This window comes from Oreochromis aureus, linkage group 18, assembly GCF_013358895.1.
Source record: "Oreochromis aureus strain Israel breed Guangdong linkage group 18, ZZ_aureus, whole genome shotgun sequence".
Taxonomy (NCBI): Eukaryota; Metazoa; Chordata; class Actinopteri; order Cichliformes; family Cichlidae; genus Oreochromis; species Oreochromis aureus.
Window position 1 is genome coordinate 11,310,016 of NC_052959.1, and position 27,050 is coordinate 11,337,065.

At 39.7% G+C, this 27,050-nt stretch overlaps 2 protein-coding genes and 1 non-coding gene across 4 annotated transcripts; 1 reads left to right on the forward strand and 2 right to left on the reverse strand.

Annotated features, from left to right (window-relative positions):
- The first annotated feature begins 3,861 nt into the window (after window positions 1–3,861).
- Window positions 3,862–9,400, forward strand: LOC116314425 (DET1- and DDB1-associated protein 1-like). Its single transcript, XM_031732442.2, has 5 exons — window positions 3,862–4,214; window positions 4,459–4,539; window positions 4,711–4,762; window positions 6,455–6,516; window positions 6,642–9,400. The coding sequence occupies exons 1-5, from the start codon at window positions 4,206–4,208 to the stop codon at window positions 6,744–6,746; spliced, it is 309 nt and encodes a 102-aa protein (XP_031588302.1). The 5' UTR covers window positions 3,862–4,205; the 3' UTR covers window positions 6,747–9,400.
- ano8a (anoctamin 8a) lies at window positions 7,016–26,697 on the reverse strand. Of its 2 annotated transcripts, none has more exons than XM_031732180.2 (18): window positions 26,383–26,697; window positions 23,736–23,846; window positions 20,942–21,074; window positions 18,981–19,119; window positions 18,743–18,839; window positions 18,333–18,449; window positions 18,049–18,176; window positions 15,532–15,693; window positions 14,652–14,804; window positions 14,104–14,230; window positions 13,873–13,928; window positions 13,695–13,769; window positions 12,444–12,941; window positions 12,043–12,201; window positions 11,760–11,951; window positions 11,521–11,652; window positions 11,206–11,316; window positions 7,016–10,818 (listed from the first exon to the last, which is right to left on the reverse strand). In XM_031732180.2, exons 1-18 carry the CDS (start codon window positions 26,579–26,581, stop codon window positions 10,153–10,155), a joined length of 3,255 nt encoding a protein of 1,084 aa, XP_031588040.1. In that variant the 5' UTR covers window positions 26,582–26,697; the 3' UTR covers window positions 7,016–10,152. The 2 variants fall into 2 exon arrangements, with proteins under 2 accessions (XP_031588040.1, XP_039458267.1); XM_039602333.1 differs by having other exon boundaries at window positions 12,043–12,204.
- Window positions 15,078–15,150, reverse strand: trnak-cuu. The gene has a single exon. It is a non-coding gene; the product is annotated as a tRNA-Lys (tRNA).
- Window positions 26,698–27,050: the final 353 nt, after the last annotated feature.

Sequence of the window (27,050 nt, forward strand, 5' to 3'; positions counted from 1 at the left end):
TCCTTTTTTTGATATTTGACAGATACAGAGGCTCAAAATTTACTGGACGATTGACTAACAATCAGTTTTGTGGCCAGGCGAGCCCTGTTTCCTCATTAGCCCGTGACAAAACAAGCAGATAAAAAAAAAACAACAAAAAAAAACCTTGATGTGATTCCAAGTCTGAACTTGCATTTGGTAGCTGGAGCATGGTATAATGTCCAAAGATATGTTCACGTAAGTTAGGCCATCATTAGGTTGAAAAACCAAAATAGACCTATCAGATACATAAAACTTTACATGTAGTCAAGTCAACATAAAAAGTGATCAGACAACACTTAACGGTGCAAATGAATAATGACCCAAAGCATACTGCAAAAGCAAGCCTCAAAAGAAAACAGTGAGGTATTGTTTAATAGTCAACCCAACAGAGCATGCTTTCAAGTATTATATACAGGTGTTATATACAAAACCAAAGGCCGAGAGACCCACAAACAAGCACCGACTGAAGGTGGCTGCAGTTAAGACGAAACAGCATTTGGTCCATGGCTTCCTGAATTCAGGCTGTAGTTGACTGCAAGGGATTTTCATCCGGGTTTAATCCTTATATTTCAATCGATATTTGATAGCCCAGCGGTATAAAAATGGTTCTATAGCCTAAACAGTTAATGCAATACTTTTGTTAAACCCCTTGAATTAAACCTGAAAGTCTGCATTTCAATTACATCATCATACAAATACAAATTACATCATACAAATGTGGCATTATCCAAATAATAATGAACCCAACTGGAGCCTTGATATGGTGGCTCCCCTGAATAAGAAGGCAACAAATCAGAAGTACTTTACTCCTTGGTATAACTCTCAAACATGCATCTTAGACTAATTTAGAAGGTCTTCATTTAGGCTGTAGAAATAGTTTGTTTTTCTAAAAAAAAAAAAAAAAAGCCCCCCGTAAAGCTAGGACATCTTACTATTCATCAAATAAGTACAACCCGAGGTTTCTCTTCAGCACTGTATTCAGGCAAACTGAGTCCGAGCTCTCGTTAAAAACTTTCCTTTATCTAGTAATGACAAGTAATGACTTCATGAATTTCTTCACAAATAACATTTTAACCATTAAAAATATTCACAACCATCCCACAGATGTGCTTATAAGAATAGCAACTTTTAAAACTGCTGATATATATATATGTATACTGAGTTTACTTCAATAATGTCTTCCCCTTAACCATCAATCTGTCTTTTAGACCACACTGACCCCTCTTGAAACAGTATTTTTTAAACAGCTTGCTGAGGAGTTGAAGAGTTTGTGCCAAGATTTAGTGCATCATAGCACAGCACTAGAGGAAGTTATGAATGATCTTCTTCTGGCCTCTGACAGGGAACTCTATTTCTATGTTTTTCCTTTTAGACCTCAGTATTTTACTACAGAGAGTAGAACACACTGTTGCTTTTGACTATAGTTTGGTTATGTAAATGAGGAGTTTTCACACACAAGTTAGTCATGTTCCACATGTTTTATGCAAAGACCAGTACTTTTTACATTGTACAGGCTTTCCTTAGGCAACATTATTAGAAAACACTGCAAAAATGTTCATATTTTCATTCGTATGCAGATGACACTCAGCTTCATTAAGCCACGGAGCTAGATGACACAATTCAGCTAGTTAAAGACATAAAGGTCTGGATGACTTCGGATTTCCTGCTTCTAAATGCAGATCAAACTGAGGTTGTTGTACTTGGCCCTATAAATCTTAGAAATATGGTCTGTCACCAGATACCTATACTGGATGGCATTACCTTGGCCTCCAGTAACACTGTGAGGAATCTTGGTTTCATTTTTGACCACAATATGTCCAAATATATAGGACTGCCTTCATTCATTTGTGCAATATCTCTAAAATTAGAAAAATATTTTCTCAGAGTGACACTAAAAAAAGGTTCAACCATTTTCAAAATCAAGAGTGCGACATCTCACTTAAAATCCAGAAAATCCCATTGGGCTCCACCCAATCTTAAATCTTTATACTAATCGAAATACAAGAGAAGGTCGTTTATTTCCTTGAAAAATGCAATCAAAAAACATGCATGACCAACACAGGCTGTTGGTTATAAATTGTTAATGCTACCCAGTCGTATGCAAAGTGTTAAGGCCAGTTTGTGACCCACTTGCCACTGGGACACAAACCTCAATACAAGAGCAGTAAAGGTCAGAGTAATGACTAATATCACAATATAAAAATGTACCATTACCAATTTTAATTCACATTACATATAAATATGAAACTGTACGTAGTGATTTAATTTCAAACTGAACTTGTGTTATTGCTGCGGGCCACCTGCAGTACCTTCGCAGCCCACCAGGGGTCCCCAGCACAAACTTTGAGAATCACTTCATACATTAATGAAGACAGCGCTTCACAGTGCAAATGACTAATGAGCCAAAGAGTTCCTCAAAAGAAAATGATGATGTATTCTTCAATAGTCAACCCAACAGAGCATGCTTTCAGGAATATATATACAAAACTGTTGGCAGAGAGACCCACAAACAAGTGGCCACTGAAGGTGGCTGCAGTCAAGACCTAGCAGAACATCCCAAGGTAGGCTGGACTGTCATTCATTATTATCAGGCTGTCCTAAAAACTCCCTGAAAAGCCTTCATTTAATCCCAAATAGTGCACCTAGAGTACTGACAGGGACTAGAAAGAAAAAACGTATTTCTCCTATACTGGCTTCTCTTTACTAAGAATCAGATTTAAAATCCCTCACCTCACATACAAGTTCTTGAATAACCAGGCCCCATCCTATCTTAACGACCTCATAGTACCATATCACCCCAACAGAGCACTTCACTCTCAAACTGCTGGCTTACTTGTGGTTCCTAGGATATTTCAGCTTTCAAGCTCCTCTTCTGTGCTCCCAGTTTGGATTTGCGAGACAGACACCATCTCTAGTTTTAAGATTAGGCTTAAAAAATTCCTTCTACGATAGAGCTTACAGCTGGATCAGGTGACACTGAACCCTCCCTTACTTAGGCCTAAGTTGCTGGATGCTTCCCATGAGGCACAGAGTGTTCCTTCTTCACTCATCTCTTTTTAGTCTCTGTATGTTTATTGTCCACTACTGTATTTAATCATTAGTGATTATTAAACTCTGGCTCTTTCTCCCATAGTGTGTCTTTTGTCCTGTCTCTCTCTGCGTTCTTCTCTTTCCTCTTACACTTAACTGGTCTTGGCAGATGGCTGGCCCTCCCTGAACCTGGTTCTGTCAGAGGTTTCTGTTAAAAAGGAGTTCTATCATGAAGTTGTCATCAAGTGCTTGCTCTTAGGGGGATATCTGATTGTTAGGGCTTTCTAATATTGTAGGGTCTTTATCTTAGAATATAAAGAATCTCAAGGCAACTATTGTTGTGAATTAGTGCTATTTAAAAGAAAACTGAAATGAACTGAAATGAAATGTTTTAAATTAATTTAATTGTGTTGTAGCTCTTTAAATATGAGTTTAAAGGTAGTTTTTAGGGGGGGCGTGAACAATTACAGTTTAATACCCTTGCAATATTCTTAAGCCATTATTGTAATTCATTTTAACTGAATATACACGACAGGAATCAGTCCGATCACTTAATTAATAACATTATTATTATAGCTTGTTTTATGCTGCTGTATAATCTGCGTTTTTCACACTCTCTCCCTCTGTGTGCAGATTCCCCAGAAGCGGTGTACGTGTGAGGGGAGTAGTGGAGAAAGTAGTGTTGTTTTTATGAGCACCCTCGTCCATAACCTGCGTCGTATTGGGGAAATTTGTCTTCTACGTCATGACTTTCTGACCAATCGGCTTCTTGCCCTTTCTCTCTTTTCCCAGACCTGCCACTGTTCAGCCAATGAGATAGGCTGGATATCAGAAGATAACCGCCCATAAGAGACGAACAACAAATATGGAGTTTTGAAATAGTAGCAAGTTGGCGGCCAAAAAGACCCTAAATTTCGGCATTTTTGTAGTTACACGAGTGGTAGTTTTCTACCTGATTGAAGTGACGCGATGCAATCATATCAAACGTAGTTTATGTTTTGTAGCAGGCGCTGTTGACCGGGTAAACAGTTCGGTATCTTGGCTTCGACAAAAACAAGGCTTAGTAGCTAGCTAGCTAAAGCAGTAGCATTTGCTGGGTTTCACCCTCACCGTGCTTTGCTCAATAACAAACGAAGAGCACGACCCGGGCAGAAATGGAGAAGGTTGGTTCATAGATACTTCATTCCTGAACTGTTTAAGTTGCTATCCGTCGAATTGCTTGTTGTAGCAAGTGAGACGTGCTGTAAATAGCCTGTCACATTACAAATACGTCACCTTGATAAATGTGAAGGGCAGGAGTTGTTTGTGCAACCTGCCTGAGTGTGTTTTCCATCTGGTAGTGTATGTGTGTCGCAGCTGCAGTTACACTTAAGTGTTTATCGTCTTATTTTTCTGTTGTGTATACAGAGAGACTTCCTGAAAGGACTGCCCGTCTACAACAAAAACAACTTCAGCAGGTTCCATGCAGACTCTGTGTGCAAAGCCTCAGTGAGTGATGCTTGTGTTTCTCATTATGCTCAGATGTTTTCATTTCTAATCTGAGCTCAAGAACGTCTTGTCATGTTGTGATGCCACTATTGATGTCTGAAGCAGTTTAAGCAATAATAGACTAACTTGGACCTCTCTTATTTTTTTCTTTTTTCTTTTTTTTTTTTGTAGAACCGTCGACCATCTGTTTATCTTCCAACTCGGGATTATCCCTCAGAGCAGAGTAAGTACACACCCAGTGAATGGCCTCTAGGCTTTTACGTTCTTTCTCACAGATTGCTAAACTTTGGACTGATGTCAACTTATCATAGGCTTATCAGTATCAGATTACAGTGTTGTGAAAAAGCATTTGCCCCTTCTTGGTTTCTTTTTCTTTCTTTTTGCATATTTGGCACACTTTCATGTTTCAGATCATCAAACTAATTTTAATATTAGTCAAAGTAAATGACTGAGTAAATACAATATTCAGTATATTAACTGATCATTTATCAGGTTAAGCCTGCTTAGCCCTGTGTGGGAAAAGTAATTGCCCCAACCCCTATGTAGGCATAAAAATCTCAAAAAGGAACACATTATAAAACTATCTAAAGAAACAGCAGAGAAACAAAGCCACTGACATCTATCAGTCTTTGGTTACAATGCTGTTTTTAAGGTTGGGACTCCAGTGAACCACAATGACAGCCATTATCCACAAATTGGGAAAACAGTGGTGAACCTTCCCAAGAGTGTCCCGTTACGTATGGCATAAAACTAACACAGCATTTAATAAAAACAGCATCATACCGGCAGTCAAACATGGTTGTGGTAGTGTCACGGTCTGATGTTGCTTTGCTGCTTCAGGACAACTTGCTGTAACTGATGGAACATGAATTCTGGTCTATACCAGAAAATGCTGAAGGATAATGTCCTGCTATAACTTTCTGTTCTGAAGCTCAAGCTCACTTGATTTATACAGCAGGACAATGATCCAAAACATACAGTGCACCTCTGGAAGGCTCAAAAAAAAAAAAAAAAAAAGGTTTTGGAGTGGAGTGGACTAGTCAAAGTCTAGACTTACTGTAAATCCAATAGAGACGCTTTGGCATGATGTTAAACAGGTTGTTCATGGTAGAAACCCCTCCAACATGGCTGAATTAAAACAATTCTGCAAAGAAGAGTGGGCCAAATTACTCAGCAATTTCACAGCAATGTGAAAGACTCATTACCAGTTGTCACAGAGATTTGATTGTAGTTCTTGCTGAACTGAGACTGAGGAAGTCACTTGGATAAGTGACGAAATGTTTCTCTTATTGAAAATGCTACGTCCAGATGAACAGAATCAACCTTTTGGAATCTACTTACCTGGATGATTGAGCATGCATCAGGAAAGGGAAAGGTATTTTTGGATAGCTTTTTTCCTTAATAAATGAAATCATCATTTAAAAACAGGCAGTTAGTCAGGTTGTCTTTGTCTAACATTAAAATTTGTTTGATCCGAAACATGCAAGTTTGACAAATATGGGAAAAAAACAAACAAAGAAAGAAATCAGTAAGCTGGCAAATACATTTTTACAGCACTGTATATGATTTCTAATATTGTTATTCTCAGCAGTAGGCGTTAGATGTGTGCAGTCAAGTATGCTTGCAAAATCATTTATAAAATGCTCTATATGGTTGGAGATGGCTCATCATTTAACATGTTCACTTTGACTCAAATATATTGTATACCTATTTATGCATTTAGAGATTATTGGCTGATACATTGATATCACAATTCTTTTTACTCCCTAAAAATTGATGTCTGCATCTTCCCCAAAAGTCACTCTACATAAACACTCTGCATCTATTATGCATTCCTACATTTTTTTCTCTCTTTTTGCATTGTGTGCTTTTGTGTTTCTCATGATCAGATCATCTCTGTGTTTTTGTTCCTCAGTCATAGTCACAGAGAAGACAAACATCTTATTACGATATCTACATCAACAGTGGGATAAAAAGGTAAAGGCTTTTAAATATCGTTCATCTAATGGAGGAAGCAGTTTGTGCTAATTATATTGTCTATGATGGCACGTCTCCATTATGTTGAAGTTCAGTGGTTAATGTCCTTTTCCTTACTCCATCAGAATGCGGCAAAAAAGCGAGAACAGGAACAAACAGAAGGGGAGAACACGGCACCTCCACGAAAAATTGCAAGAACAGACAACAGAGAGCCGAATGAAGCTTCATAAACTGCTGCGCCATCGATTCTCCGAGTAGAGACTGACCCACTCAGACAAAATGCACGAGCCGATGCAAAATACATGTTTGCAAATAAGTTTGCCACAGCTGCACAAGCAGTTTGATTTCAGACCACAGCTGTCAAGTTGTTCCTAATGTTTGGACTTTACTTTAGAGCTCCTTCTTAACCAAATACCTTTTTCCTCAGTTTATTCACTGCTTTCATGCATTGTTTTCTTCCCTTTGAGGAGGCCATACTTCTACTTCAGAGTTTTTTTTTTCATAGTAGTCTTAAAATGATCAAACATCTACCTCCTTATTGCCCAGTCCCTGTGGTTTTATTCCACTTACACCCATGTAGTTTTTCTTTAAAGATGCCAGGGATTTAAAAAAAAAAAGAAGAAGCTTTTGGCCTGACCCTTTAAAGGTTTACAGTTGCAGTAATTCACACATATCTGAAATGTGCATGTGCTGTGAGATGACCTTGTGGATATTTTTCAATCAGGAACTTAAATTTTTGAATTAAGTAACGACAGAAATTGTTCATATGTCATTTTAGGTAATCTTTTTAAAGATTACTGCCATTACAATAAGTGGAAATAATTATTTTAATAGTGGTTTAGGTTTAACGTTAGATTCAGGGTTTGTTTTTGTGAGCTGCGTTGCAGAAACAAGACGAGTGATCGAGAAATGTTTGTTTTCTCCCGATGAATAATAACTATAATGACTTATTGCCTTATGTGGAAGTGAGTGTGTTTCCACTTGCGTCTTAGGGTGCCCCTTGGTTTACATTGTGTTTCAGGAAGATTAAGCACTGCAGAGTTGGATGGACTTTGGTGTAAGAAAACATCCAAGCCAATATTTATACTAGAGGATGCAATTTTTACTTGTACATATTTTGTAGCTAAAATCTCAGCTTCTTAATACTTCAGCAGTTGGATCTTTGTAATGGCGCCATCAGCACAGTATTTTACTGAATAATATGTGTAAATTTACACTTTAGCCATACTGTTGTTTTGGGGGGACTACTGAGCATCCTAGCTGTAAATGTGCTGTTCTCGTGTGCTTAAACACGTCAGTCATTTGAGCCATGTTGAGGAAATATTTTTGGATCAACAAGGTTCAGTACATACATTGCAAAGAGTGAAGCTGCTCCCAAGGCTCTGCAAATCTTGTATATTTGTACAGTATGTGTATTGTGATTGCCCTCACCTTTTTATCAGGTAACAAGACTCACTCCAATTTTCTTTCCCAAGCTAGCTGTAGTTATCCTCACATTGTTAAGACAACTTTTATGCTGTAGGGAGTTTGTGTAAATGAAACAAAAGCATTTAACTAATTTGTTGAGTTTTTGCACCTTATGAAAGAAATACTTTTGAAAAGTTTAACCTGCTACAGTGTACACGAGCCAGCCACAAAATTAAAACTGACCTTATGTCATGTCGATCTCCCCTCGTGCAACAGCTTTGAGTGTGTGGAATTTAAGGGATGGGTCAGTGCTTTGGGCTCTTTGTGTTGCTTGAGCTGTTCCTGGGCAGTTTGATGTTTGGCCAGAAGCAAGTGCTGTCCTTAATCCACTTATGTACTTTGTTTAAACGCCCACTTTATTTAAGAGAAAGTGGGTGATAGTAACATCCAGACGAATGCGCAAGGTTTCCAGCAGGACGTTGCAGAAGATGTTGTGTTTTTCATCTTTCAGAGGTTTTATCAGTGTGGCTGACTCATGAATGTTCACTTTCTTGCTTGTGCAGGTCAGTGGAACGAGAGTACACGTAGATTTCACATGTACTACTTTAAACCTGAAAGAGGCAGTGTATTTTCTTTAGCTTCATATAAAAGAGTCACCCATTTCTTCTGATGTCTTATGGTTTGTATTCCATCACTTGATTAAGTTTGTTGTTTTGCTTTGAGTTGATTGTATAGTTGTATTGTCAGTTTTGGATGTTCTTGTATAGATTGCTCTGTGACATGCAGTAAAGATGATAACTCTGTAATCAGCAGCCAGTCTTGGGGTGAAACTGAAGAAAGATCCTTCTTTCTGATTGCATGTGCAAATATGCAGGTAATATACAACACTTTAAACATTGTTTATTTTTTTTATAGCTCGGCACCTGAAAGCTATACCTTTTAATACCATGTTTATATAAGAGAATACACCAATGACCACTTAATTAAGTACAGTTCTTTTAATAATTGGTTGGACCCACTTGTACCCTCAGAAATGCCTGAATTCTCCACAGCATAGATCCAACAAGGGGCTGGAAGCATTTTTCAGAGATTTTCGTCCATATTGACATGATAGGATCACACAATTATTGCAAATGGGAAATTGCTCAAATATTCTATTGTCCAGTTTTGGTTAAACTTTGCAAATTGTAGCCTCACTTTCCTGTTCTTTTCTTGACAACAATCACACCCGCTTTGGTCTTCTGCTGTGAAGCCCATCTGCTTCAAGGTTTGATATGTTGTGCATTCAGAGATCCTGATAATTTGAGTTACTGTTGTCTACCTATCAGCTCAGTTTCCAAAATACTCAGACCAACCTCTCTAGCACCAACATCCATGTGTTCCTTCCTTTCCCATTCTGATGCTTAGTTTGAACTTTGAACTCTGGACTATGTCTGCATGGCTGAACAGGTATACCTAATAAACTGGCCTCTGAATGTATATGAGCGTTTTAATTCAAGCCCTACATCCAGCAAAGAAATCGATCCAGCAGTGCGGTCAGTCATACAGTGAGTGTTTTATTTCTCGATGGGCGTTTATTAAAGTGAGATTTATTTGCATCAAGGAAGTACATTCGCTAATTTATGTAGTAAAATAATTCATAGAAAATCAAAGTTAAGAAAAATAGAATATTTTTTATGGTCACAGTGAATAAATCTGACCTATTGCGGAGGAATACAATGGCTTTGAAAGTGCTTCACAACTAAAAAGACACGATGGAGAAGTAATGCATGCACATAATGCAACATGCATTTTATACAGGCATCAAAATGAAGGAGAAATAAATGCAGAATGGGAAGTTGCTGCTCATGACCTCTGACAAAAGGGCTCATTGGTGATAAAGTCCTGGAAATTGAGGGGGGGGGGAAACGATCCTTCACATCAATACAGTGTGTTCTGGTGCTGTTGAAAACCGCTCATGCAGTAATTGAACCTTAATTAAAGGTTACTCAAGCTCCACTCAAGGAGTTATGATTACTGTACATTTTTTACATGGAAGTTAGATAGTTGAGTGTTAATAGATACAGTTTAACGTTTTGTGAGAAGTAAGTTGCATGAAGTGTGAAAGTCTAATCCTCGCTGACTTTACATGTGGTCGTCATGACTAATGTTCTCCTACAGTGCAGGTGCATCAATGTCACTTGTATGCTGCTCTCCACTTTATAATAATACACTGGTTTGGTTGATCATTTATTGAGTCTTTGAGTTGGAGCTTTCTAAATCAGTCAGTTGTTTCGATTCACCTTTATCTGACTCATTCGAGGGTAATTCCTCTGAGGATGTGTTTAACTCAACCCTATTGGGTTGAGTGTTAGCAGCCTGGGTGGTCAGCTGTGTCCCATTTGCGCACACCACAGTACCCTCTGACTTGCTGAAGCTGAACAGCTTCCCAGGACTGAATGTCCGGTTGGGGGATTGTGACCTCTCCTGGCCACTAGGGGGAACTGAAGAGGTCACTGTTGACCCCTGCGTGGCTCCAACTGCCACTGCTGGCTCTTTTTTCACCTCAGGTGACTTCAAGAACTTCAGAAATCCTGGAAGCTTTGCTTCGCCTCCCGTTGGGGACTGAGCCGGGGACCGTGATGTGCCGGAGGAGAACTTCCCCTGGAGAGGAATGATCTGCTTAAGCTTCATCACATTGTTGTTTCCCAGCAGAGAGCTTGGTCTCTTGGGCTTGTCCCCTGGCTTACTTCCTTGTGTTTTGTCATGGTGATGCTGGTGCTGGGTGTCTGCCTTATGGCAGTCGCTCTCCTGACGGGCTTCTGCCTGCAGCTCAGCATGACGCTGAAGCTCTTCTTCTTCACGCCTGCGCCTGAGCTGCTGCTGGAAGTGTTGTTGGGCCTGCAGCTCATGCTTCTAAGAGGGAGAAGTTTGACATTAAAGATAGAGAAAATGAGGGATAAATACATGTAGAAATACACATTGAAATATTATACATTTAAAATATATATACTAACAGTGATGAAATGCAAACATAAATACAAATATCTAGATTTTTCCATTTGGCTCATAGTTGTGTTGCTATCTCTATAACAAGACTTATCATCAAGACAAGGTGCCAACAAGACTATACAGACAAACACATACAGTTACTTCTTCATTCACTGGTGTTTATTGTTGGATAATGCACACCATGAGGTACCAAGGGGCACAAATGTAGAGATATACAAAAACACAATACAGTATGCAGCCAACAGCAAGCCTTACGTTGGCCGAAGGTCTTTCAAGCTATCACAGTTATACCTTGAAAGCTTCCCTTCGTCGGTACTCTAGTTTGGCCATCTCTTCTGCAACCCAGCCAGGGATATCAGGGATGGCAACATGGATGATGTACTTTAGGAGGATTGCAAAGTGCTGTAAACCACCAAGACCACAAAGGGACACTCTCAACACACAGTTCCACCAAGGCACAATGGCATTCTCCCCCTCCCGCCTGTCTTTAATATTTCTATTGATACAAATACCAAAAATCACAATAAATATAAGAAAATATCATTTTCCACATTTACAAAAAACAAACACAAGTCTTCACTGCCAAATCTAAACGACTGCAAATACCTCCAACAAGACGATGGAGATGATGGTCATTTCAGGACTAAGCCAGGGGAACAGACGCTGAAGCTGCCCGCACTGACCAATCAGGTAGCAGTTAACTATAATGGCTATCAAGCCCATGGCCTCCATCGCAGTCTGGCGACACACAGGGAGAGATATTTACATATTATCAGATGCCCCTGCTGTGCACACTGGAGCCTGGAGGCTTTTCTGACATTTTTCAAAGCATGACACACACTGACCTGCCATTGTCCTATGTTCTCCACCCTCTGCCCAAACGGTCTCTGCAGACCGGTACAGAGCTTCAGGGCATCGCTGCGTATTTCGATGATGTTGTTGATAAGGGCGCACATGGCCGCCAGCGGAAACGCAGAAGAGAAAAGCACCACGTAACCAAACTGAATGAACATCTCCTGGTAGTCCTGAAGTGTGTCCTGTCGGGGTCAAGTTGTCGTTAAGCAACAAAATTTCTATTAAATGTCAAATTATTTTCATGGCGACGGATGAATTTAAGTGTAGTCCTACCTCGTATGTCTGCATACAACTCTCAATCTCGGCCTGGGTCAGAGTGACAGCTTTTGGCTCTTCCGGTGGATCGATCCATGATTTCTTGTCATCATTGCCCTCCCCCACATTCCTTCTTCTCTGACAGACAGAGGGCATGGTGGTATTCTCTTTGGTGTCCTGCTAAAGGAAATATTAGACTGCTAATCTAGTAACAGGAGCTTTAATTCTATAGCTTTGCAGTGCATACGTTAGTTGTGATATTGTGAGTTAAATGACTCTCAAACAGCACAATGTAATATTGAGAGACCTTTGATACCTATTAAAGCAAAGGACGTCAATTTTGCATTTTAAAGACATACGGCAAGAATACAAAGCAGCAATCGAATCTGATACACAGTTCAATTAAGCAAAGCACATACTTGAGGCAGCACTTCATAATCACTGTCCTCATCGCAGCTATCAAAAATACTGGAAGGATCCATGCCCTCCTCCACCAGCGTGGGACTGTCCTCTAGGGAGCTGTCATCCGCTGCCTGCGTGTCCGTTGTGACATCCTGGTAGTCGACCTTCTCGGTGAAGCTGACTTTACGTTGCTTCATGGCACTGTCGGTCATGTCCCACTCTTCCTCTGTCAGCCTGAATCCTGCTTTCAGATCCCCTCTTCTCTTTGGCTCTGGGTTACCGTTTGCACTGTGACTGACAGGAATTCCTCTGGGACTCAGAAAGGAATAGGATGTCATTGAAGCTTGAGCCTTTCCCAGAGCCAGGCGGCCATATTTTAGCACGATGGCTTGGAGAAGCTCCCACAGCACCTTTGGGGTGAATACACCGAGCTTGTTTTGCTCATACAGGTAAGGCTGAAGGACCTCTTTGATGTTCTGTAGGAACTGGCGGAAAATCAGTAGAGTAGCTAGCATCTGTGAAGAGAAGGACGGCATCTGTTACTGTGCTGAATGTAAGAATGACATCAAATCAAGACCCAGTCATTGTTGACTGGAAAAAACACAGACACTGGGATTCAGAATAAACTGGTGCTTAGTTCAAGAAATTGTGGGTGTTGCTGTTAAAGCTTTGATCTTGTGTGATCTACAGAAGCTTAGAGCAACAAATGCAGTGTTTCATTATTATACCATGCTGTGCAAAACTCTTGAGCGACCCTCAGTTCTTTATGCTTTATTCTCACACATTATACTGCACCGTGCATTGTTTGCACTGTGACTGACAGGGATCCCCCTGGGACTCAGAAGGGAATAGACTTAGATATAAAGTTAATATCAAAAACCGTTATAACAAATCAGATGAAGTTATCTTTATTCATTATATGTTGGAAACAGCCATTAATGTAATGTTTTATTTCCACACTCTGACTTAAATGAAAATGAGCTCATGTGAAAAGCCCCAAAATACTAAATGAAATATGGCGCTCATTTTAACTTAATTACCAAGCTGTCTGCAGCTGAAAAAAATCCCTTGGTTAATCAGTTTGGTTGATAAAATTGCTGACAACAACAATATTATTACTACAAACTGCCAAGTTCCAAGTGTAGAGTTGCTACTTTGGGCCACGGTGCCCAGTGTTCAGCAAAGTGACATTTGGGCATTTGCAGATAAAATGACTTTTAACTCAGTATTTTGGTTATCTGTGGATAAATAAATAAAACTGTGGTTACCTCCTTCAGTCGCTCCATGTCCTTGAGGTAGAATCCAATGTAGAAAAGGCTAAGGTAAGAATTGATGAATTCAAACTGCAAAACAAAAGGAAAACATTGCAGAAAGGCAAACGCTCACTCACTCACTCGTTCATGGTAAACTGTGTTTAGCCCCAAATGAGGGGAAATAATGACTTACAAAAACCATCTTGATGATGAGATTATTCTCATAGGCACTCTGGAGTCTGTAGTTTTCTAGGCGAAGAAATGCAAATAAGAATAGTGTTATTCAGTGTGCAGCAGTTTTTCCTCTAACAAAAAGTAAAAATACAGACTAGGACATAGGACAGCCTTCTACCTACCAAAGAGTTGCATAAACTAAATCACGGTCATGGGCAAGTACGCTTCATTAAATTTAATTTCTTCTTACCCATGTCATTGAGCCAGTAGGCGATCTTCTTATACACTTCATCACATACAGTTACTGTCATGGCCAGAAGTATCTTCGGAATGAATCTTGTAATACTAGGCAGCTCCTGAATCTCCATCACCACTTCCTGCAAGGTGAAATAGAAATACATTTTTAATGGCCTGTTCATTCATATCTCAAATCCCTGGGCTATTTTTAAAAGGCCGTTAAATGAATGTGAGCTGGTAGGAGGTATAGTTGATTATGGTCTGTTTAACCTGTTTTAGAAAATAACACATTGCACAAATCTCAGGACTACCAGTTGACATGGATCTTACATTCTTCATAGCTTTTATTCAAAAAAACAAAAAAACATTTATGACATAGAATAAAGATAGACTTTATTGGTCTGAAGCAAATTTGTTCTCACTTTTTACCTCTCTTGTTAAACTCCTTATATATTTATTTTGTTAAAGGTAGAATTAATCACAGATATATATCATCACCATGACTATATTAAATTCATCTTGTCTCACAGAACCTGCACACGGTTGTTCTGGGTGTCAAACCTGCAGTTCCAGGCAGAGGAGCATGGCGAGGAAGACGAAGCAGAGACAGAGGAGGCAGATGGGCAGGCTGACCAGCCATCTGAACAGAGCTCTCTTCCAGGGCGGATAGTAGAACTCCTCACAGCCAGTTATAGGACTGCAACGCTTCACTCCCTGCAGAGACAACAGAGGAGGAGGGAACAGACGGGCCAGGCTGAATATGAGATTGGAGGCTATTTTCGGATTTTTGTCATCATTTGAAGTGTAAAAATGATATGAGATGTCTTATCATAGTGCGCTCCACAGCAAACAGCTAATTCTCTGTATATAATTTGTTACATCCAACTCATGCCATCTGTACAATTTGCAACATTGCCTGCCAAGAAGTCAGATCTTCCTATTTTGTAGGACTTCCGGTTATATGTATGTCTTCTTTAAAAGCTATCACGCCCAACGTGGGGCTCGAACCCACGACCCTGAGATTAAGAGTCTCATGCTCTACCGACTGAGCTAGCCGGGCTTGTGCTAAGGAGTTCCCACACTCCCCTTTCGAGGCACTACCCCCCCGTTCAGTTTTCTATTCATTCTTCACAGCACGACACAGTGAGTTGGACACCTTCACCCCCCACGCACTCACACTCACACACTACTCTTAGAAACACGTTGATCGCATTTCCTGGTATTGTGTCGCAACTGAGTTGCTGCAGAACTGAGTAACTGATCCCTTGCATCATGCAAAGACAGCAATATAGCTTTTTACTTTGATAAAAATGGAAATGCTGAATAAAATAATTCAAAGTCTGCGTTTAAATTCATTAATTTAAAACAAATAAGCTTTAGAAGTTTATTATCATTATCACCGAAAAATGTTTGGTGGTATAAGATCTGAAACAGTGCTCACCCTGAACTGAGGTCTGGGCTCCTCTAAGGACTCGGTGGGGGTATCCAGAGTGCCCCACCTGTAAGCCAGCTCTGCCTCTCGCCTCTTCCAGCGCTCCAGAAACAAAGTCGCCCACACAACGTTGAAGAGGGCAAAAACCACACAGCAGATATCCTGACTGGTCTGAGCAGGAGCATTAGAAAACCAAAGACAAAATGCTGTAACATGTGATGATAAAGTTATACCATGCAGTGCCACTGATTAGATTATTTAGTTTGTATCATGTGCTGCTTTAACTTATAAACAGTTTAAGCATTTTATGAAAAACATTAGAGGCAATTCAGTGGAAATTTCATATTTACTTTCATGCATATTACCCAAGTGTTTGCTCCTTACATGTTACATATCAACTGTTTGATCGTGAAGAGGGATTTTTGTCTGTTCTGCTTTTCAGCGTGCCAGCACGTCAGCTTGACCATAAATCAAAGCTGCCTACTTCCTGTCAGGGGCTGCTATCTTTTCAATCTCACACATTCAAATTAAAAGCCTCTGAGCCAGAGCATTTATACTGTCAGGAAAACCAAACCAGAAAACGATAAGCTGAAACGAATACGATTATTTCTGTGTAGATCAACTATCATCTATTTGAATATTTAGTGCCTTATGTTTGATGACATAATACTCTGAATTTGCTTTACGCAAATACATTTTTTCAATTTCCACAACGAGCTAAAGAAAAGATAAAATATTTTCCTGAGATTAAAATGCTTTTTTTTGTAATTTTGCCCCTGTACACCACCACCGTGGATTTTAAATTAATCAAGGTGTGACTGCAGTGTAGACTTTCATGTTTAATTCAAGGACTTTTACAAAGGTTTGGCATAAACTGCTTAGAAATTAAAGCTGGTTTTATACACAGGCCTCCATTTTCAGAGGCTCAAAGGAAATTGGACAAACTGGCATATTTTTAAAAATAAAGATTATTTTTTAAAATAAAATCCTGAAAATCCTTTCAGGTTGTTTAGCTGTGTTCAGTTGCTGCTTGTTTGTGGGTCTCTACATTCAGTTTTGTATTTAATAGCTGAAAAGCATGCTCTGTTGGATGACAGACCCGGCCACTGAAGTATATCCCTGTAAACGTCTTTGCCGTATACTTTCATTTTTCACTATCCACGTGCACCGTGAAGCACTATCTGATCAGTTTTGTAATATTTGTCTGAGTCTGAGTAGAGAGTATAGCCTTTTACACTTCCAATTCATCCCATTACTTCTATCAGCAGTCACATCATCAGCAAACACTAGTGAACCGGTTCCACTGCAGTCATACCATGACACTGCCGCCACCGTGTTTTAATAGATAATGTGGCATGCTTTGTGAGCTGTTTCTCTACTTCTTCATGTTTTTCTTTTCACTAGTTGATTTTGGTTTCACGTGTCCGAAGAAGTGTCCAGGCTCTTGTGTTCTAGGTGTTGTCTGGTGAAGCATAATCTGGCCTCTTTGTTATTGAGTGTAACCAATGTTTTGCACCTTGTTACAACAAGGAAATACAAGAGGAACAAGGAAATACTGAGTGTTTACAAATCCTTCCATACATGAAGGCAACTTTTGATTGTAGACTTGATGTAGACTTGTTTAAATTCTTTACATTACCGATTGTTGACAATGACACGCCTACATCCTCAAGGGTGTTTTTGACTTGGCTACATGTTGTGAAGTTTTGTTTCCTGGAAATAATTCTGTCATCAAACAATCATCTCTTTTTTTTCTAATTAATGATGACCTGCATTTGCATCAACACCTATTTGGACCTCATAGTGATAACAGAAGAGATACCAAATACAAGCTGAACACTTGGAATCAGCTCTAGAGCTTTGATCTTTTCCTAATTAGTCATGAAATAATGAGGGGACGGGCTTCGTCTGTATGCAGTCAATTGTCCAGTTACTTCTGAGTATTTGAAGCATGCCACTTTAATCACATATTGACTGCTTTATTTGAAACTCACTTTGGTATCACTAAACACTAAGATCATCAAACCAGATGCTCTTAATGCAAGTCTAGGCTGAAAACCAGAGGTGATCGTGCCTTTGCTATCGTAGCACCTAGACTATGGAACAATCTCCCTTTTGCCATTCGCACTTCTGAGTCTATTCAGTCTTTTAAATCTCGCTTTAAGACTCATCTTTTTACCTTGGCTCTGAGTTAAGTTGGTTTGACTATCATTTGGCTGTCTTGTCTTGTGTTGCTGTTTGGTAAATTTGTCTTATTTTATTTATTTCCTAATTTGTGAAGCACTTTGATCGAATTTGTTGTTTTTAAATGTGCTACATAAATAAATTTTGATTTGATTTGATTTGATTTGATTTGATTTGATTTGATTTGATTTGATTTGATTTGATTTGATTTGATTTGATTTGATTTGATTTGATTTGATTTGATTTGATTTGGTGGTGTACAGAGGCAGATTTACTGTCAAAAATCCCTGTCCAAAAATGTATAAATGTTTTCAAGAAAGAAAAAAAAAATGCTCCGAGTACCTGGTCAGCCTCTGCTAGTATCCAGAGGAGAAAGCCAATGACAGCAGGATAAAGCATGGAGTTGGTGTAGAAACCCAGCCAAGCAAAATACATAGCAATCTTCACTCCAAAGTAGTCACAGATGTCATCTACAAAGTAGAAAAATTGAAAATGTTGAGGGTTTAGGATTTGAAGGCATCACATAATGTTTTACAGTGTCATTTAATATTCCTTATAACTGTGTGTAGGCATAATGGAGGCCTTCTGTTTACTGCCCTCCAAAGTAGAATTGCAAATCTTCCTACCAAGGGGCTGCCTCTCACATACAGCCTGGACCCAAGATGTCATCAGCTGATTCAGTATCCTCTGCTCATGAAGAGGAAACATTTGCTGGATCACCCCCCGAGCTATCAGCTCTGGAACTAAAGAGGACACATCAAGTTTGGAAAAACATGGATTCTAAAATCTTCTGTAATCCAGCAAAAAATAATACATTTAGTTTATTTTAGTGAAAAGGGTAAAACTCTAACAGTGGATGTCCTGATAGTCTTCAGTGAGGGGCTTCTTGTATTAGAACATGAGATTTTCATGATAAACTTGGCATCTATTTGTACACCAGTTGAAATATGAAATATTGCATTTAAAAGCAAATCCATTCGTGAAGTATTTAAGGAATGCCTCAATATAAAGTGCTCATAAAAAAACCTCAGCATACTGATTGGCTGTCCCTCCAGGAAGTGAATGTTGTGAAGGACCTCCCCCTGCTTGGCTCGCAGGTTATCAAGCCAGTACTTAATGATGCTCTGACGCTCCTGAACAAAACCACGAACACAAAGCAGGAAAAAAAAAGAAAACATACATTTTAATCCATTGAATTCACAGTTTATACTGTTTAAGATATTCAAACAATACTGACATCCATACATAACATGACCCAGGGTTTGGCTTCTAACCTGAGAGGTAAAAAAGCAGAGCTCGCTCTCAATGTTCTCATAGATGTTGTCCTCCTCACAGGAAAAGCGCCGCATGCCACCACCAAACTGTGGTTTAACGTTCTTGTGCATGCCCATCTGCTCCGCTCCTCGCAGTAAGCTGAGGGTGAATGAACAGCAGCATAAACCCTGATGGAGAACTGACACCGAACAGACGCTGCACTGAAAATGTTTCATTATTTAGGTACATTAAGGGCCGGTAAATATCAAACTGCAGTGAATACAAGTGGAGGTGGAGGATGACTTGTCACATGTATTCAAAATAATTTTACTCTAATACTCTAATTACATTTCTTGCTTAGAGTTAGTTCATTGACTGTGACATTTTACACTTAGTAATCCATTTTCAGAGCCTCAAAATTATTATTTGGACAATTGACTAAATAACAATTTTATGGCCAGGTGACACAGTTGATCACCTGCCTCCGACTCCCTTTCTCTCTACCATCCTCCTCTGTCACACCAAATCACTGCATGTCCTCCTTCACTATCTTGTTTGTGATCTTCATCTTTTCCTTCTGCCTGGCAGCTGGCACAGTCTTTTTCCAATATATCCACTATCTTCTCTGCACATGTCCAAATCATCTCCTTGCTTCTCTAACTTTGTCTCCATAACACTAAACCTGAGCTGTTCCTCGAATGTACTAATTTCTAATCTTTTCCCTCCCAATGAAAATCTTAAAATCTTCAACTCTACTACCTCATGTCTTTGTGTTCATGCCACTGTATCCAAAACATAAATCATAGCAGGTCTCAGCCAGCTTCCTCTTTCAGTCTTGCTGCTATTCTAGACTCACAAATCACCCCTAATTCTCATCTCCACCGACTCCACCCTGGTACATTGTTAAAAAGAATGAATGTACTTGCCAGCTCTTCAACACCAACGGAAAAAAAAAAGACCACAGAGGACAACTAAAGCGGATGAATTGTGAATTTTTTTCCTTGGTTAACAAAAATGCTTCAGACCAAGTCAAGAACGCTCCGGAGGAGGTATCATTGTCAAGATCTCCAATCAACAGATGCCTTCATGAATGTAAATAATGAGAGAAAACCACCGGTTAAACTCAAGAACTAGAAGATCAGATTAAACTTTGCCAGAAAACATCTAAAAAGCCTGCACAGTTCTGGAAAAAGAAGAGATGAAATAGAGATGAGCTTATATCAGAATGATAGGAAGAAAAAGTCTGAAGAAAAATTGAAACAGTTAATGAAACAAAGTACACCACATCATCTGTCAACATGGTGGAGGTAGTGTTATGGCATGGGCATGTATGGCTGGCATGTTTATCGATGATGTGACTGCTGATGGAAGCAGCAGGATGAACTGTGACGTGTACAGGGCTGTTTATACTCTCAGCTCAGACTCAGACAAATTAAATGCTGCAAAACTGATCAGACAGAGCTACAAAGTGCAAACACAGGATTCAAAGCATTTGGTGATGTCCATGAGTTCAAGACCTGAGGCAGTCATTGACTATAAAGGTTTTTCAAATATTAAAAACAGTCCTCATATTTAAAATTATGTTAGATTTTTTTTTTAAATAATTTTTTTAACCTCTTTAATTAAAGCTGAAACTCTGTGCTTTAATCCACTGTGATGGTGTACACAAGATCAGAAAAACAAAAACAAAAATAACTGTCTACAAACATATGGGCCTAACTGTATAATCATGTATGTAAAATTAATACTCCACATTTTTGTACCTAACTGCACCTAACTGAATAGGAGCTATAAACACACAGTTCTTTAATACTAAAACACATTTATCTGCCACGAAGCCCATTAATGGCAAAATCTAGCAGAGGATGGCAACACTAAGTCTGGGCATTTGTTTGTGGCTAAGATGAAGCAGGTGTAAATCAATAATGGTATAAAATGTCAAAATGGTGTAACACACACAGCCACAGTTTGAGTTACCTACTTCTCGAACGTTGTTGTGATGAAGAAGGCGTTTGCCTGGGTGTGTTTATGCTGTCGAACCTGGATGCTGACTTGTGGGATTCCAACCCGAATCTGATTCAGGAGCCACAGCAGAGTGTGGTCATCTATTGTATCTGTAGGGAAAAATGTTGACATTTTTTATCAATCGCATTAATGTCATTTACATGTATTTTTATTACAGTCTAAATTAGTTGTTTATCAAAATTATAAGGAAATTATATGTTTGATGCTGCATAAGGAGGCTGAACCAAAGACAGTTTTTCACAGCTCTGACTGAAGTGTCATGAAGCAGGGAGGTAGGTGGGAGGTGGGGGTGGCAGTAGAAGGCCGTTCCAGTTAAATACTTGTCTCCATTTACCACAGACATTTTTTTAAAAGCTAGTGAGGATGGACTGTCACCAATCAATCTTTTTCAGCTGACTCTATGAAAAATTTGAACCAGTAATGAAACTGTTAACGACCTTACTAACACTAAACATCACACTGAAAAGCATTTACAACGTTAAGTTCATCTAACGTGGAAACGCTTTAAAACAGGTGCAATTTATATATAAATATGTGCCGTGTGTGTTTCTTTCTATCACATTCAGCTATGACTGTTGCACATTGTTGAGTTACAGTTTTGTAACAGCTGCTGTCTTTGATTGCTTAGAATAAAGTCATACTGAGCCATTTATGGTTGATAAAAACTGCTTCAGCTGACTCGACAAGACTACTTATTCTGGTTAAAATTCAAGCGTGCCTGCCTAGATTAAAAACTGCAGGTACGCACGATAAGACAGTTAAGGTGCAATTCTGTGCGTCATGTGTGCACTTTCAGATGGATGACTTAAAACATCAAAGCGTAAATAGGTGGAAACAGTTGAACTCTAAACAATCAAAGCAGCTGATGTTTCCGCTGAAGGTCGGCTCAAAAGGAAATGTGTGAAGAGAAAAGTTTTTTTCAGAGTGGTCATAAAAACCAGATCCGCATTCTTCAGATCTGTTTTCTTGAACATAAAAAATCTTCACAGTAATCGTAAGATCCAATGTCGAAGAGTTTACATTTCAATTCCTGTTTTGCTACAATAAACATCTTAACAGTCTCAACCATCTCTTTACTCTAATTAAGTTAAATTAAATTCATGATACAACCTCAGTTCTTAATAATGGGGATGATAAAAACAGAGTGCAATGATTTACAAATTGCATAAACACATTTTATTGATAAGAAGGCATTTAAAAAAAACATATTAAATACTTAAGCTGAGAAAATGTACCATTTTATGATGATTACATGTCTTTAAATAAAGTTGGGACAGGATCATGTAAACCACCGTGTAACATCCCCTCTTCTTTTAACAGCAGCCTGTAAACAGGCTGAGGAGAGCAGTTGCTGGAAATTTGGGAGAGGAATGTTGTCATATTCCTGCCACCATTTTCAAATCACACATCATAGCAGCTCTCACTACCATCTTATAAACCATCCCTTTCACTCTTGGTGCCATCCTTCTGTCAGAGTTCACCCTTGACAACCGTGTCCCTCCACTCCACCCTGCCTGGATTCCCTTTTCACCTGTCTTGTCCTTTGATTGTTGCATTATTTAATCCTTATATCTGCCTTCACTCATCCTACAGACATCTGATGTTCCCTATAACTACATTCCAGACACCACCTCACAGCCTCCTATCTCTTTAGGACTGCATGTTCTGCAAAAGATGTAATCCACCTGTGTGCACCTTCCTCCAATCTTATATGTCATGCTTACCTCCCTACCACAGCCATTTCTATAGTTTGGGCAAAAATCCACCACCATCTGTCCTTCTGCATTTCTCTCCTTAACACCATGCCCACTTAACACCTCTGTTCCTGTCACGCAAATGTCCACTGACGTCTGCTCCAATCACCACCCTCTTCCCCCTTCAGACACTCTCTACCACTTCATCCAACTTACTCTAGAATACCTCTTTCTCTTTTTATCCACATCTACCCTTTTGTGCACTTTGAAACTCTCTTCACCTCAGTAACACTATTCACATACTCTTCAAATAAGATTACCCCTACCTCATTTCTTTTCCTACTTACACCATGGTAAAACAGCTTGAATCCGTCTACCTGGTCTCCTGCACACCTTCCAACATGCCTTCCCCCTTTCCTCTTTCTTTATCTTTCATCAACAGTAGCACAGATTCCTCCAGCACCCTGATGGCCAACAGCAGCCAAGGCAGTCCTTGTTAACCTGGGCCCTGAACTAATATGCTAATCTCATTCTTTATCATCCACATGTTTGATTTGGTCAACATTTTACAGTTGATGGAGGATTAGGAGTCCCCCCTGCAGTCCTGGTCAGTAATCTCACGTTAAACATTTTATATGTTTTCTGTGTTCCAATGTAAGTACAATATAAAATCAGCAAATGATTGTAATCTGTTTTTATTCAGGCCATAAAATTTCATTCCATGTCATCAAAGATTATTTGCACTTAAAAAAAAGCAGTCTAACATAGACCCCACACAAACGGTATCATGTTTAAATGCAACATAATGTATAGGATGGGACTTTCATGTTGTATATGTGAAGGTTTGGCCAACGAATTCACAGCTTCATGAAAATACACTGCAGAAGGGGATGGTGTGTAAGCACAGTAAATGGAAGGTCCCATCTTACAGTCACAATCATCTGACTAAGTGGGTGGCTGATCATCACTGATATTAAATGAACACTGCTCTCTCTGCAGCAATGGCTTCAGCACAGGACAAATGAAACGAATAGGACACGTTTGAGCTTACTGTACCTGGGAATGTCATCAGTATATCACAGTTCTCTGTGGGAACCATCTTTAACCAGGACTTCCGTGACATAATAAAGTGCCTGGCTTGCAGAAGTCGCTTCCCAAACAGTTTATCTAAGGAAGACAGGTAATATAGAGAAAGGATGAGACTGGGTCAAACTGGGGTTAACAAAGTTTAAAGAGAAAAAAAAGACAGATACTAACCACAACTGACCAGTTTTTGATTAATATCAGTCACTTGCTCAATACAGACAAAGTTTAATCACAACATTTTCCATTCACTATTAAGTGTTTGCTCTGTCATGGTGACATAGGGACTGAAATGTAGAAAATAATGAGTCATCTCCAGTGTAGGTTAACAGTGCTGTGACTGAGCAAATGTTCTGAGAGGCAAACAAACAAATGATCTGCAAACTGGTCGGTGAGTAAATACTCTCTAACAAGCTACTTTTTCAAGCCTCTCTAGATAAACATTAAGTGCTGACAAACCAACAGGCCTCGGTGTACTCAGCAGCGTCATCGCACTTGTGCATTTTAACGATACACTGAAGTCTGAAGTCATCATTTTTATTGCTGTGCCTTTCACACGTTGGTTTTCAGTGGCTCACGCTCAGGAACGACAGCCACAGTGATGGGCGAATCGCTTCATAGTTCACTGAATTATAGTGTAACACTCTCTCAGTGTGTGCCTGTCTTCTGGATGTCACATTCTGCAATATCACATCACCTACTTACAGCACGTATTAGCCCTCTTTCTGAGGGCCTTCGATGCTGCTGCCATCTCGTGTGTGACAGTATTTTGTGGCTGGGAATAAACCAACTCACTGCATGCAATGCACAACTAATAAACTCCAACATCAATCAGATGTAAACAGAAATACGTCTTGTGTGACATATTGATGCGACCCAAGCCAACTCACAGACACTGGCTGCTTCGACTCCACGCTCTGTGTGTTTCAGAGTACCGCACACCGATGTTCTCGCTGGTTCCCCATGACAGAAACGCTTATTAAAGCCATGAAGAATCCTCTACTTGAATGTGTATCTGACATGCAAATTTCTCTCCCGGGCAGAAGCAATTTATCAAATTAGGGTCAAATTATCATTAAATGATGAGCTTATTTAATATAAGAATGCAATAGAGCAGGTGCACACCAAAGAACTGGAGTATAATGAGTATATTTTAAACCCCACGACATATTATTTATACATAAATCAATACATAAAATGACAAATAAAACTACATTTACTGAGCACTGGCTATCAGATATTTTTCACAGCTGTGAATATCAATATCAGTCCATATTTTGCAGTTTGCTTTGCTTTCCTGAATATTAATTGTGATTTTAGCATCTAGTTTACTGATACAAAAGGGAGAGGTCTCACGTAATGGATGAGAATTATGATATTTATCAAGTGCAATGGGACTCTAAAAAACAAGTGTAACAGTAAATATTAAATATTAAATCAAATATGAGACTGCATCTTAGTTTACTCCGTGTCATATTTTTGTTGGGATTCATCAGACAGCATGTTATAGCTCAAGAATGCTTTTAGAAAGTTACTTCTCAAAATGTTTTTTTTCCGTTTGATTTTAGTATTAATTTAAATATTTATTCAGGAGTAAGTTGACAAGTCAAAGTCAAGCTGTTGTAGGGTGGTTTCCCAGCATGCAATGGACAAACAGCAGGCAAGCATCCGTGAAGTCTTCAACAAACAGGCTACACACAAACCAGAAAGACGGAAGCTTTGATAATCTGCTGTAGCCTCCAGACTGACAGAGCAAGGGGAAATGGTAGGATATCTTTCCAAACCTTTGAAAGTTTAAAGTGGTTTTTTATGTATGTATACATATTATGTGCCACCAGATTTCCCCCCAGTGTGGTTTACGCTGGTTGGCTTGAAGTCAGTTGGTAAATGAAAGCAGTAGCTATGGTGACACTGTTCAGGCCAGGACTGTAAAGGTTATACAGTAAGAGGCCCAGATTATAACCCGAGTCTTTTATAAAAGGCAAGGTATCTATGCGTCCTGAAACCACCACAGAGCAAACCCCCATGAAGTGTCACAGATGAGTGGAGTAAAAGGTGACAGCGCATATAATTCTTACTGCTTTTTTATCATCTTCATAATCCATCCATCCATCCCTTGCTTACTCACTACTGTAGCATGCTATTTCTCCGTGTAAAGTCACAGCTGACATCTGAGCTCGCAGCGTATTATTTAGTGTCTTCAGAGTATAGCGCACAGTGTCCGACAGCCCGCCGGGACACACACCTCCGTTGCATATCAGCCCTTCATGCACCTGTGGACCAGGAAGCCTGCCTCGGACTCTTCCCGGGCCTGCCTGAATCGGAATGCGCACCGTGTAGCGGCGAAATTAAAGGATACGGAAACCTCAACCCAGTCCCAGACGGATCCCTCCTGTCTCCCCAGTGAGTCATTCAGTGAAGTCTGTTAAGCATCAGTGACTGCACCATATCGTTCGTGCATTATCCCCATTCTTTCTCTCTCTCTTTTTTTTTTTTTTTTTTTTTTTTTTTGGTAAAGGCACACAAACACTCGCTTTCTGTGATAACAGAGAAGGCGAGTCCACACACACATTTTGCCGTTCACCCCCCCATCCCCTCAATCTTTCTCTGCGATACTCACCCAGCACTCCAGACGGGGTTGAGGACGTCTGTTGATGCTGCTGCTGGTTGTTGGTCCTGTCCTGCTGCTGTTCGCTTGGCACCGTCCTCTCCATCCTCTCCCCTGCCCCGTCTCTGTCGCTTATGTCTGCGGCGCTGCTGCTGCTGCCACTGTTTACAGTAGCATCGGCATCAGCTGCCGCGGTGCCCGCCGCTTGCATGGTGGTGCACAAATACTCCAGTTGGTGAATTGGCTGGAAGACTGCACCGCACGGAGGACTCTGATTTTTTCGTTTATTTCATGGCTGTTGCGTGCAAAGGGAAACCCTAATGTATGTGAAAGATGAGGAGGAGGAGGAGGAGGCAGAGGAGGAGGAACATGATCATGGCATGTACACGTTACGCGCACCAGTCGTGACTGTGTGACGACAGAGTTTTAGGGGAACACCTAGCAGGCTACAGGTCCACTGGCGGTATGAAGGTACACTTTATGTTTGTTTTTTTTGGTCTTTAAAAAAAAAATATGTTTATTGAAAATCTACAAAGCCAACAGAATTGTATTGAGTCCCTTCAGGATTTGAAGTTCTCACATATTAAATTAAGTCAGTGCTCAAGATTAATAACTTGTTATCACCAGGACTTCATGGCCTGTATCTGTATAGCAACTAATATGGTTGCTAAACTTGCAAC